This window comes from Chiloscyllium punctatum, chromosome 7, assembly GCF_047496795.1.
Source record: "Chiloscyllium punctatum isolate Juve2018m chromosome 7, sChiPun1.3, whole genome shotgun sequence".
Lineage (NCBI taxonomy): Eukaryota > Metazoa > Chordata > Chondrichthyes > Orectolobiformes > Hemiscylliidae > Chiloscyllium > Chiloscyllium punctatum.
The window spans coordinates 116,753,625-116,767,098 of NC_092745.1; the positions used below are offsets into that span (position 1 = coordinate 116,753,625).

General features: G+C 40.3%; 1 protein-coding gene across 1 annotated transcript in view; it reads right to left on the bottom strand.

Annotated features, from left to right (window-relative positions):
• The window catches only part of hfm1 (helicase for meiosis 1), a 193,310-nt gene that overhangs the window by 53,113 nt on the left and 126,723 nt on the right, over window positions 1-13,474 (bottom strand). Inside the window, exons 23-25 of the mRNA XM_072573276.1 lie at window positions 12,974-13,057; window positions 12,513-12,670; window positions 9,048-9,151 (exon numbers count right to left, since the gene is read on the bottom strand). Coding sequence (XP_072429377.1) covers window positions 9,048-9,151; window positions 12,513-12,670; window positions 12,974-13,057 — 346 coding nt within the window. The remainder of the gene's footprint in view (window positions 1-9,047; window positions 9,152-12,512; window positions 12,671-12,973; window positions 13,058-13,474) is intronic.

The window sequence follows — 13,474 nt, forward strand, 5'->3', positions numbered from 1 at the left end:
GCATAAGTTCCTTTAGTAATGCATTAGAGGACTTGACAGGGTGAATACTGACAAGCTGTTTCCCTTTACTGGAAAGTCTAGAACTAGGATTCAAAGTCTCAGGATGAACCATTTAGGATTGAGATTAGGAGAAACTTTTTCAGTTATGGATTTGTGGAGTTTTCTATCTCAGAGAACTGTGGGATTGTTCAGTCATTGAATAGATTCGATTGAGACTGATCGATTTCAGACACTAATCGATTCAAGAGATTGAGAGTTGGGTACATGGAATTGAAGTGGAAGATTAGCGACAATTTTATTGAAAGGTACAGGACGCTTGACGGGTCAAGTGGTCTACTCCTGCTATGATTTATCATGTTGTTATGGATCAATGAGTTATGTGACAAGTGTCCCAGGTTTTTTGTTTTGTTTACAATAGGTAGGATTCCTTGCACCTAATTGAAAAAGAACAAAAGATCTTTGTTGTTTCCAATTAAGAAAAACAGTCTTAATGAGAAGATATAACTATAGTATTTTAAAAATCTGATTTATCAGTGCTTATATATAATTACTTCTAATTTGACAGTTTTTGCATTGCCTGATCGTGTGTCTTTTCTAGATGCTTTTAAAATCATGAGAAGTATGGATAGAGTAAACAGACTTTTCCCTGGGGTGGGGGAGTCCAGACCTAGAGGGCATAGGTTTAAGGTGAGAGGGAAAAGATTTAAAAGGGATCTTCAGGGTAACTTTCTTATGCAAAGGATAGTCCATGTATGGAATGAACCGCTAGAGGAAGTGGTGGAGGCTGGTGCAATTACAATATTTAAAAGGCATTTGGATGAGTATATGAATAGGAAAGTTTTTGAGGGATATGGGCCAAGTGCTGGCAAATGGGACTAGATTAATTTAGGATATCTGGTTGACATGGATGAATTGGACTGAAAGATCTGTTTCCCTGTTGCACATCTCTATGACTCTATAAGTACAGCAGAAATTGAATAGAATAGATTACATTTAAAGCATCCCCCTATTTTCATCTTTGTCAACACTATCACTGGTAGCTTGTGCTGAAAGCCAAAGTTTGTAGAATGAACATCCCTATGATATTACACTATTTTGTTGAGCACAAGTGAATTGCACTAAGAAGAACTGTATGCAATGCAAAAGGCATGCCTATAAATTGATGGAAATAGCATTTTGCTTTGTAACTACCCAGTTCTGATTTGAAATGTTAACTAGGAATCAAGTGTATTTATTATCCTTCCCTTTTTATTGCACATTTTAGAAAGCAAAATAAATGATTCATATATACAAATGGGATTAAGGTTGAAACTGAAATATTAAAAAGAAATTTTACAAACTTTCTTTAAAAAGTTGAATTTTTTTACCTAATGGAGAAATTCAACATTTCACCAATATGAAATCAGTTTCAGAAACATAAAGATTTTAGATAAGTAATTTTGAACTTAGCATGCCTTTAATAGACCAGTTATGCCTCATTTAACAAGGCATAACTTTTTACGGTCAGACAAACAGCACAATAGGGCAAATTCTCATCAGTTCAGTGATTTCAGTTTGGTTGAAATGTGTAGGGTATGCACCCTTTAGAGAAGCACAGACTTTTGGACAGCACCTTCTGCATTTTCATGTTTAACTTTGCTTGTGCATATTTTAAACATTCAGTCAGTGTCATAGATTGGCAAAGTTAAAAAATCATACAACACCAGGTTATAGTCCAACAGGTTTATTTGGAAGCACTAGCTTTTGGAGTGCTGCTCCTTCATCAGGTAGCTTTGGAACATGATCATAAGAGACAGAATTTATAGCAAAAGATGACAGTGTCATACAACTGAAATGATATATTGAATAAACCTAGATTGCTATTAAGTCTTTAACCTTTTATGATGGGTTGCAGGTTTTGCTTCATCAATATGTAAATCCCAGAACTTCTTTTAAGTCACGTTCTCAAGATAGCTTAAGGTTTTCTCAAAAAAGGCGACATCTCAACTCAGACAATGCATTGAAGGTATGAGGTTAGATCTGTCGTATCCCAATCTTGAGTCAGACTGATTCTATTTCCAAAGTAGGAATTTATAAAGTATTACATGGATTGACTGCCTGCATTGTTTGAGCTGAGATGTCACCTTTTTTTTCATAAAGCCTTGAGTCTGAAAGCTGGTATTTCCAAATAAACCTGTTGCACTATCACCTGGTGTTGTGTGATTTTAACTTTGTCCACCCCAGTTTAATAGCGGCACCCCCACATCACAGATTGGCAAAAACCTGGAGTTCTGTTCATCTTTTTTATGACTCATTTTAACTTGAGTATGGACATAAAAACTCCACAGATTTTATTTTGGAATTCTTCTTTTCTCTTTAAATGGTTTAACTCTCTTTTTATGCTGCAGCATATGTCACTGGGAATCTGGGTTAGGAACATAGCAGAGTTAGAAGGACAAGTAAAAGTCCTGATCTAAACACTTTCTGACAGGAGAAAGGAAATTTGACTCAAAGAATTGCATTTTTTAGCCCCATTGAGTGTGCGCATGCGACAAGTAGGCTCAGAATATCATGCCACCAACCAGGAAGTCAACAACCAGACTATTATCACAGTGGTTGCACAGGGAGAATTAATTAAGTTTCCCTAAAGACTTATCAAGACCTATTCTCAGAAGTCACCTGAAACCTCTCAGTCTTTCAGGGACTAGGGTAACAGCTGGGATTCCATTTCCTGGTAATAGATCAGGTGGTCAGAGCTCCAGGCAAACTTCAAAGCTCATCACATGAACCTGTTTCAGTTGCAGCTGCAGAACATGCTTTGAAGGATTCCTTCTCTTCAATTATTGGTTGCTAAGGACTGTTTTTATTTGAAGGCATAAATATTTGTAGCTCATGTGCCGATTGCCGTAGTTTTGGGTATGTTCACCTGGGAAGTTGATTTGCAGATGTTTTGTCCCCTATCTAGGTGATATCTTCAGTCCTTTGGAGCCTCCTGTGAAGCTCTGTTGTATTATGTCTTCTGGAATTTATTTGGTTCTGTTCCTGCTTCCGATTGTTTGTTGTCGTGGTTGGTACATTGGGTCTAGGTCCATTGAGTCTGTGGATGAGTGCCTTGTTTCTAGAAATTCTCTGGCTGTCCTCTGCTTAGCTTGTCCTGTGGTTGTTGTATTGCCCCAGTCAAATTTGTGGTCTTTGTCATCTGTGTCTATGGCTACCAGGGACAGCTAGTCATGGCGTTTAATGGCTAGTTGGTGTTTGTGAATGCGGTTTGCTCATTGTCAGTCTGTTGGTCCTATATAGTGTTTTGTGTAGTCTTTACATAGAATCTTGTAAATTACATTAGCCTTGTGCATGATGGGTATAGGGTCTTTTGCTCTAGTGAATTGTTGTCTGAGTGTGGCTGTCAATTTATGGGTTGTCATGAATCTGAGTGGGTAGAGAAGTCTGGTTGTTAGTTCTGAGATGTTTTTTATATAAGGTAGTATGGCTCACGTGTTGGGTTGTGGCACGTCCTCATTGCATTGTTTGTCTGTTAAGCATCTGCAGATGAATTTGTGGGGATATCCGTTCTTGGTGAAGACTCTGTGGAGGTGTTCTTCTTCTCATCGTAAGTTGGGTGTGCTGCAGTGTGTCGGGTGGTTGCTGTTATAGTTCAGGATCTGGTCTGTTCAACAATCAAATATCTGAACAGATCAATGGGACACCTATGGGCTTACTCATCTCCAGGATCATAGCAAAAGCAGTGATGCAAAGATTGGAACAAACTACCCTCCCACAAACCCAAACTTTGGATCAGATATGTGGGTGATATTTTTGTAATTATTAAAAGGTCAGAGATCCAGAACATGTATCAGATTATCAACACCACATTCACAAGGATCAAATTTATGAGAAAGGAGGAAATCAACAGCAAACTCCCATTCCTGGATGTGATGGTGGGTAGAACACAGAATGGTGAATGCACTACAAGAGTATATACAAAAGCCACACACACACACACGGACCAGATCCTAAACTACAAATTCAACCACCCGAACACACACAAGAGAAGCTGCATTAGGACCCTGTTCAAAAGAGCTACAACACACTGCAGCACTTCTGATCTGCGAAGAGAAGAACACCTCTACATAACCTTCACCAAGTAAGGCAGCTTGGTGGCTCAGTGGCTAGCATTGCTGCCTTACAGCACCAGGGTCCCAGGTTCGATTCCACCCTTGGGTGACTGTTTGTGTGGAGTTTGCACATTCTCCCCGTGTCTGTGCACGTTTCCTCCCACAATCCAAAGATGTGCAGGTCAGGTGAACTTGCCATGCTAACTTGCTCATAGTGTGAGGTGCATTAGACAGAGGGAAATGGGTCTGGGTGGGTTACTCTTTGGAGGGTCAGTGTGGACTGGTTGGGCCGAAAGGCCTGTTTCCACACTGTAAGGAATCTAATCTAAATGGATATTCCCCGCAACTTCAACCGCAGATGCCTAACAGACAAACAATGCAATGAGAATGTGCTATGAACCACACTACCTCAAATAAAAATCATTTTGGAACTAACAGCCAGACTTCTCCGACCACTCAGATTCATGACAGCCCATAAACAGACAGCCACACTCAGACAACAACTCACCAGAGCAAAAGATTCCATACTCATCATGTACAGACTAACATAATTTACAAGATTCCATGTAAAGACTGCACAAAACATTATATGGGACAAACAGGCAGATAACTAGCAATCTGCATCCACGAACACCAATCCGATCCACGAAACGTCATAATCAGCTGCCCCTAGGAGCCATAGACATAGATGACATGGACCACAAATTCGATTGAGACAACACAACGATCATAGGATAAGCTAAACAGAGGACAGTCAGAGAATTTCGAGATGCATGGCACTTATTCACAGGTTCAATCAACAAACACATGGACCTAGACCCAATGTACCGGCCACGATAACAAACAACCGGAACCAGAAACCGGAAGCAGCAGAAATGGGACCAAACAAATTCCAGAAGACAGAGTACAGCAGCGCTTCACAGGAGGCTCCAAAGGACTGAAGATGTCACCTAGACAGGGATGAAATGTCTGCAAATCAACGGTGGCTTAATGGTTAGCACTGCTGCCTCGCAGCACCAGGAACGCGGGTTCGATTCCAGCCTCGGGCGACTGTCTGAGTGGAGTTTGCACATTCTCCCTGTGTCTGCAGCGGTTTTCTCTGGGTGCTCCAGTTTCGTCCCACAGTCCAAAGATGTGCAGGTCAGGTGAATTGGCTATGCTAAATTGCCCATGCTAAATTGCCCATTGTGATAGGTGCATTAGTAAGGAGTAGGGGAATGGGTCTGGGTGGGTTACTCTTCGGAGGGATGGTGTGGACTTGTTGGGCTGAGAGCCTGTTTCCACACTGTAGGGAATCTAATCTTCCCAGCTCAGCGAACACAGCCACAACTACAGTAAACCATAAATTGGTGGAGAGAGGTGCCTCAAAATTCCACCCTTCCCTGACCTGAAAAAAGAGCATGCACTTTCTTCAGTGCTGAAGGGCCTATTATTGGTCCTCTACTGATGTGAGCTTGCCTTAATTATGTGGCAAGCCTTTCCTCCAGCCACTCATTGTCAAATTGGGGTCACAGAATACAGCAGGAAAACAGATCCTTTGGTTCAACTTGTCCATGCCCACCAGATATCCTAAATTAATCCAGTCTCATCTGCCAGCACTTGGCCCATATCCATCTAAACCCTTCCAAGTTATATAACTGTCCAAATGCCTTTGAAGTGTTGTAATTGGCCCAAGCCTCCACCACTTCCTCTGGCAGCTCATTCCAAACACACTCCACCCTGTGCATGAAAAAATTGCCCTTTAGGTCCTTTTTAAATTTGCCACTCTCACCTTAAACCTATGCCCTCTAGTTCTGGATTCCCCCACTGTAGGGAAAAGACCTTGTCTATTTACCCTATCCATGCCCTTCATTATTTTATAAACCTCCATAAGGTCACGCTCGAATTGAAATGAATTGAATTTATTATCATGTGTACCGAGGCACAGTGAAAAGCTTTGTCTTGTGAGCAATACAGGCAGATCACAGAGTTAAGTAGCATAAATAAGTAAATAATAGGTAATCAGCGGCAAATGGAAAAACACAGGTACAGGCGAATGTTAAGAGTTTGTGAGTCCATTCAGTATTCTAACAAAGTTGGGTGGAAACTGTTATGAAACCAGCTGGTGCATGTGTTCAGGCTTTTGTACCTTCTCCCCGATGGTAGAGGTTGTAGAAAAGCATTGCCAGACTGGGATGGATCTTTGAGATTGCTGGCAGCCTTTTCTTGACAGCGGGCCTGGTAGATGGATTCTGTCAATGGGAGGTTGGCTTTGTGATTGTCTGGGCCGAGTTCACCACTCTCTGGAGCTTGACACTCTCCACTCATTCCACCTCTGTGCTATTAATATGTAGAGAGGCATGAGTAACATTCTGCAAAAAATCCTTGGTTTTGCCAACATTGAAGCTAGGTTCTTCTCAGTGCACCATTTTTCCAAGTCTTCCACCCCCCACCTGTAGTCTGTTTTGTCGTCATCTGAGATTCGACTGACTATGGTGGTGTCATCAGCGAACTTGTAAATTGCATTAGTCTGGTATTTGGTGATGCAGTCATGGATATACAGTGACTACAGTAGGGGGCTGAGTGTACACCCTTGGAGGGCTCCAGTGTTGAGTGTTAGTGAGGATGAAATATTGTCCTCAATCTTCACTGATTGTGGCCTGTAGGTCAGGAAACTGAGGATCTAGTTGCAGAGAGTGAGGCTCAGCCTCCAACACTCCAGCCTATTCAGCCTGTCCCTATAGCTCAAATCCTCCAATCCCAGTAATATCCTTGTAAATCTTTTCAGAACTCTTTCAAGTTTCACAACATCCATCCTATGGGAGGGAGACCAGAACTGCACACAATATTCCAAAAGTGGCCTAACCAATGTCCTGTTCAGCCACAGCATGACCTCCTAACTCATATACTTAATGTTCTGACCAACAAAGCCAAGCATACCAAAAGCCTTCCTCACTATCCTATCTACCTGCGACTCTACATTCAAGGAACTATGAAGCTGCACCTCAAGGTCTCTTTGTTCAACAACACTCCCCATGATCTTACCAGTAAGTGTATAAATCCTGTCCTGATTTGCCTTTCCAAAATGCAGCGCTTAACATTTATCTAAATTAAACTCCATCTGCCACTCACAGATTGGCCCATCTAATCAAGATCCCGTTGTATTCTGAGGTAACCTTCTTCGCTGTCCACTACACTGCCAATTTTGATGTCATTTGCAAACTTACTAACTATACCTCCTATGTTCACATCAAAATCATTTATATAAATGATGAAAAGCAGTGGATCCAGTACCGATCCTTGTGGCGCACTGGTCAGTCTGAAAAGCAACCCTCTACCACCACCCTCTGTTTTCTACCTTCAAGCCAGTTCTGTATCCAAATGGCTAGCTGTCCCTGTATTACATGTCATCTAACCTAGTTAATGAGTCTACCATGGGGAACCTTGTCAAACACCTTACTCAAGTCCATACGGGTCAATCACTGCTGAGTAATTATTTCCACAACAGTGGAAGGTTCTGACGTCAGGGTCCAACTGGGCACAATCCTGTCAATGTCAGCACCTAATTTTATTTCTCTGGCTAAAGATCTTAAGGATGTTCTTAATGTTCATGTCAGCCAGGTGTCAAGTGGGAGCACTCACTATGAAGTCATAGGGTATGGCTAAAGTCCAACTCCAAGACACAGGCAATTCAGAAGAAGTGCTAAACAGTCAGTAGGGCTCTCCTTTTACTGATATGCCCATTCTTGGTTTGTAAACATCGAAGGCAAGGCCAACATTTATTGCTGACCCCTCATTGCCCTCAAGAAGGCTGTGGTTAGTTTGACTTATGAGTTACTGCAAGATTAGAGTGGACAATTTCCATGTCATCAACTAGTCTGTGCCATAGCCATTAGGCTAGTGTGGGGCACAAGTCTTTAGTACTACTGCTAGCATGTTGTCAGGGCTCATAGACATTTGTATCCAATGCTATCTGCAGTTTCTTCCTATCATGTGCAATATTCAATGAAATGTTAAACGAAGCATGGTCTGCCTTTGCAAGTAGATGTAGAAGATCCCCTAGCACAGCTTTGAAGAACAGCATGGGAGTTATCGCTTGTGACCTGGCCAATATTTATTGATCAACTTCAAAAAAGGCTTTCCTGGTCACTACCTAATTTTTGTTTGTTTATTCAATCACGGATGTGGGTCAGCATTTAATGCCTAGTTGTCCTAAATAAGGTGGTGATGAGGTGCATTCTTGTACCAGTGCAAGTTGTATAGGTATAATCACAATTTTTTAAACTTGATACAACTAAGTGGTTTGCTACGCCACTTCAGAGGGCAGTTATGAGTCAACTACATTGCTGTGGTTCTAGAATCACAGTTAAGGATGGTGTTTTTTCCCCAAAAGAACATCAGTGAGTCAGATGTTCGCAATTATTTGATGGCAATCATTAGCCTTTTAATTCCAGCTTATTACTGAATTTAAAGTCTACCATGGTAGGATTTGAACCTAGTCCCCAGAAAGTTGGTCTCAGGATTACCAGTCTAACAACTGTCTAGGCTATTGGTTCCCGTTATAGTGTTATGAATGTCCTGAAGTTGTGAAAAGTGCCAGAAATGAAAGCTAGTAACTTTTTTTTGTATGCTCTGAAGTTATTTTGTTGCTGATGCAGGTCTTCACCTTTAGGTTTTAACAAACAAAGACTGCAAACTTCTCCAGAATGCTTAAAAAAAGATGCATGGAATAATGTGAAACAGCTAAACAAAGGTAAAACTGGTCAGAAGAATAACTGCAGAAACTGAACTACTCGAGGTAATGACATACAATTCACAATGGTTAGTATTATATTAAACAGAGCTCTTTTTTAAACTGATGAAGGAAATATCACAGCAGTTGGAAACTGTCATAAAGGGTTCTGTCCTCAGTTGTTGAAATTGATCTTCTTTAAATATAGATTAAAAAACTACACTGACAACATAAACCTGACTTACCATATTCAGAACTTATAAGATTAACACTTAATTCTTCACTTTTGAAGGCCCTTTTAACTTCAATTTTCTTCATCCAGCTTCCTGATTTCAGCAGGGCTGAATCTCTAATGATAGGACAAAATCAGGATTAGTACCCTGGTGCATTATTCAGAAGTGCACTAATTGAATTGGTGCTTAGGTATTCAAAACAGAAATATTCTTTTCTCATTTCTTGGCTTGGATCATGAAGGAGAATCTCACTTCACATTGGGTGAGACAGCATCAGAATTTCCTGCCTATGCTTGGACTGTGTTAACTGCTACTTCCCCACCTGATTCATACATGTGGTATTGAAGGGTCTGGGGCTCTTGGGTGATAATGGTAATAGTCCAAAAAGACATGATCTGCTGGAAGCCTACTCTGATTCTATTCTACCACTTGAATGTCTTTGTAAAATTCCCAGGCTGTTCCAAGGGCTTCCTAAGCACATCAGTTGTAACACCTCAATCACATTAGCAATGCTCACAGCTCTTCTAATCTTACTGCAACATTGGTAGAATTTCCTGAAAACAACAAATGCTGGAGATCATAGCATGGCCAACAGCATCCATTGAGAGAAAGCAAGCTAACATTCCAAGTCTAGATGACTTTTCATCAGAACTCTAGTGAAGAATCATCTCGACTTGAAACATTAGTTATTTTTTTCCCCATGGGTGCTGTCTGACCCACTGTGATCTCCAGCACTTGTTATTTTCAGTACAGATTCTAGCATCTGCTGTAATTTGCTTCTACATTGGTAGAATTTCCTATTCTGTGAGATAGGCTGCAACATGATGGTAATCCTTTCAGGAGCCTGCTCTGCAAACTATATAACACCTCAGTTCAGGAGGTTGCTGCAATTATTTATGCTTTTCCAGCACCAACTCTTGACTCTGATCTCCAGCATCTGCAGTCCTCACTTTCTCCTGCAATTGTTTGTGGTCCAGTTGATATTAGCCCAGCAAAAGCATGGATTCTACACTAGGGAATTCATGGAAATAAAATTATTTTTGGCTGTGGTAACTACTAAAAAGCCCACAGGGATTCACAATTAATCTTCCTGTGGAGCTCATTGAGTGTGAGTTCCCTTGATTCCAGGCAGCTGCCTGCCCAGCTGGAACTCATTGTCTGAATCTCTTACAAAGGAGACCCTCTTGTCTGCTAATTGTTTGCCCTTCTTCTGCAGTAATGTTCATGTCCAGGTATTATTGGAGAAGATGATGCTCTCAATGCCTTTTGAGATGAGTGGGCACCATGGGGTACAGTGCTTTATATCACCCTGCAACTTCATTTTGATTTAGTCCCTTTTTGTGCTCCCTAACTCCTCTCTCATTTTTGATTTTTTAAAAAAAATTCAGGATGTGAGTGTCCAGCTGAGAATCAATTACATTGTTGTGGGTGTGCAGTCATATTTAAGCCAGACCAGGTAAGGCTGGCAGATTTCCTTCCCTGAAGGATGTTAGTGAACCAAATGGGTTTTTTTCTGACAATTGACAACTGTTTCATGATCAAAAAATGAAGTGCTGGAAAAGTGTAGCATCCAAGGAGCAAGAGAGGCCTGGGCTTATGCTTGTTGACTATCCTTCTAAGATGCTGCCTGAGCTTTTCCACTATCTGGGTGTTTTACTGGTGGTGGTTAGTAGTTTACAAAACAAAACAGTCATGGGGATTTGGTGGTGGGGAGGTTGCTCAGTTGTGTGTGACAGCACTTCTAAGTATGAAAACAATAAGGCAGACCCTATTCCCAATGGAGAGCTCTCTATGTGGGACCTGGGTAAGGATGAAGCCGTCCCTTATAATAGCAGATTTCTGTGCTTCATGGACTCCAGGCCAACTATTTATTTTGTGGTGCTGAGGAGTCTGTGGATCATATGTATTTTGGTTTCATTCCCTGTTCAGTTATTTGAAACACTTTTTATTGTGCTTTTGTTTACACTTCAGCCCTATGGTCCTGATCTTTGGGCATCCAGTGCGGAGGGGTGTGATCAGATCGGAGGACCTCCTTGTGGGTCTGCTCCTGTGCCTGACCAGACTGGCTATAAATAGCTCCACATGGCGAGCTATGAAGACCAACTGTCTGCATCTCTTCCATGATTACATTGGTGCTTGGGTTTGCATGGAGAGGGAGCACACAGCATTCATTAATGCTCTCAATGTCTTAAAAGAGGTGGGCACCATGGGAGATGCATTTATTTCTCCCTCCAACTCCATTTTGATTTAGTCCCTCCTCAATCTCCCAACCCAACCTCCCTTTTAATGGTCTGCATTGCCCAGAACGGGCTTTGCATGTAAACTTCTAATTGGATGCATGGGTGATCACTGGTGGTGGTTTATAGTTAAAACCAAAACAAAAGTCATGGAGATATGGTGATTTCATGGAAGTCATGAAGTTTTGCGTGAGAACACTTCCAGAAATAAAAAAGACAAATCTAGTGCCTGTAACTTTGCAATTAAATACCTAATTGGCTGCATAGGTAATTTAGTTATTGGATCAGTTATTGGAAAAAGATCAAGTGATTTGATGGTGAGAAAGTCATTCAATTGTGTGTGATCAATGGTCTCAAAAGTAAAGCAGACCCTATTCCCTATTTCGGATATGAAAGAAAATGAATGGGTCTAGAGAACTGCCTGTCCCAGGCTGGCATTAGCCTCTGTACATGAGTAGTGGCGGTATTTTGGTGTGCAACAATAAATTTCCAGATGGGTTTCCTGAGTTATTAAGGCTTAATACAGTTATTAAAAGTAATATAATATTTCTACATTCCATAGTTTTGCTCTTCTCAAGCCACATACATCTCCCAACCAAAAAGTTAAATATAATGATCATGTTCAGACCTAAACTGAGCAATTCAGTCAATAGGGAAACAATAATATTGTCAACTTAAAAACAGGTCAACATCAAAATATTTTATGTGAGTCATCTTTTCAGGACCAGTGGGCAAATTCAAAGCCACTGGCATGCTTTTATTCCCCTCAATTTCAGCACTAATTTCTTTTTTGTGGGATTATTCTACCATTGCAGTCTTCTGCTATCTAATGAATCTGCACTAGTCTCCCAAAGCTCTGGAGGAAATATGCTGTACTGCATTGCTATTTGCCAGCGGCCCCAAAAATGGAAATTTGTCTGTATAAGATTAATAATTCTAAATCCAAATCACCAGAGTCATCACATAAGGGGTTAATTACTTAAGCTCATGCAGTAAAACGGGTCTGATGCACAACCAAGGGGAATTCAGACTGATTTCTTGGATGGGATTACTGCATATGTATTAAAAAAATTGAGAAATGGTTTCTGATAAAAAAAACAGGTAGTTTTAATACCAATGTAGATTGAATGCAGACACACATTTGAGGTTTTAAATCTGACAAATAAGTTTTGAAAAATTAACTATTTTCCATTTGCAAGCTTCCAGATGATGCTGCACCTTAATAGATTTAGATACTTGCATGATTTTCTGTTTATAAACAACTTGGTTGTCTGCATCTCCTATGATTAGAGAAATGTGGTGATTGTCAGGTGCTGTTCTCTTTTCCCATAGTTGTTGATAATTTGTTAAGGTAATTTTCACAATGATTTCTGCCACTGAATCATGGTATCTTGCAAGCTTCAAAAGAAAAAAATCCAAATTAATGAATGCATAATCGACTTTATCATAATCAAAGAGCTTAAAAACATCAACAAAGGAAATGTTCTATTTGTGATTTGCAGCATTATTTTAAACACGAAGAATACTTAATTTAACTATCATGAATCATCAAAGATTTTCCTTGCATAAAGAATTTAAGTCATAAATAATTACAATTATAACCAGCAAAAATATAAACAAATCACTTCTTTCTTGTAAATACTATTGGGCATCCATTTGACTATAAAGGAAATCCCACAATACCAATAATCCAAAGATTACCTGTTCAACACTGAGCTCATACTTTGGGAGATGAAGAACAGATTCTCTTATTTGATTTCCAAAAGGAGGATGTCTGTTTACAATCTACAAAAATAATAATGACCATGATTCTCCCCTTTCATAGAACCTTTATGTATTGACTATAATGCAATAAAAAGTAGTTGAATCTAAACTGAGTCATTGAGTAAAAATATTACAAATATTTCTGTAACATGTAGTAAATAGATCTATACAGTGTGGTGAAAATATACTCAATCTCATCCTCACCAGTCTGCCTGTTGCATACACACCTATCCACAGTGCCCACCACAGAGAACTTGTAGAGACAAAGTCATGTCTTCACATTGACAAATCCCCTATTATGAGCACTACGACTGAGCCAAATGTGATAGATTTTAAACAGATGCAGCAAGTCAAGATTGGGTATCATGTCGCATCACAGGGTATCAGAAACAGCAGAATTGTATTCCAATAAATTCTGCAACCTCATGACCCAGCATA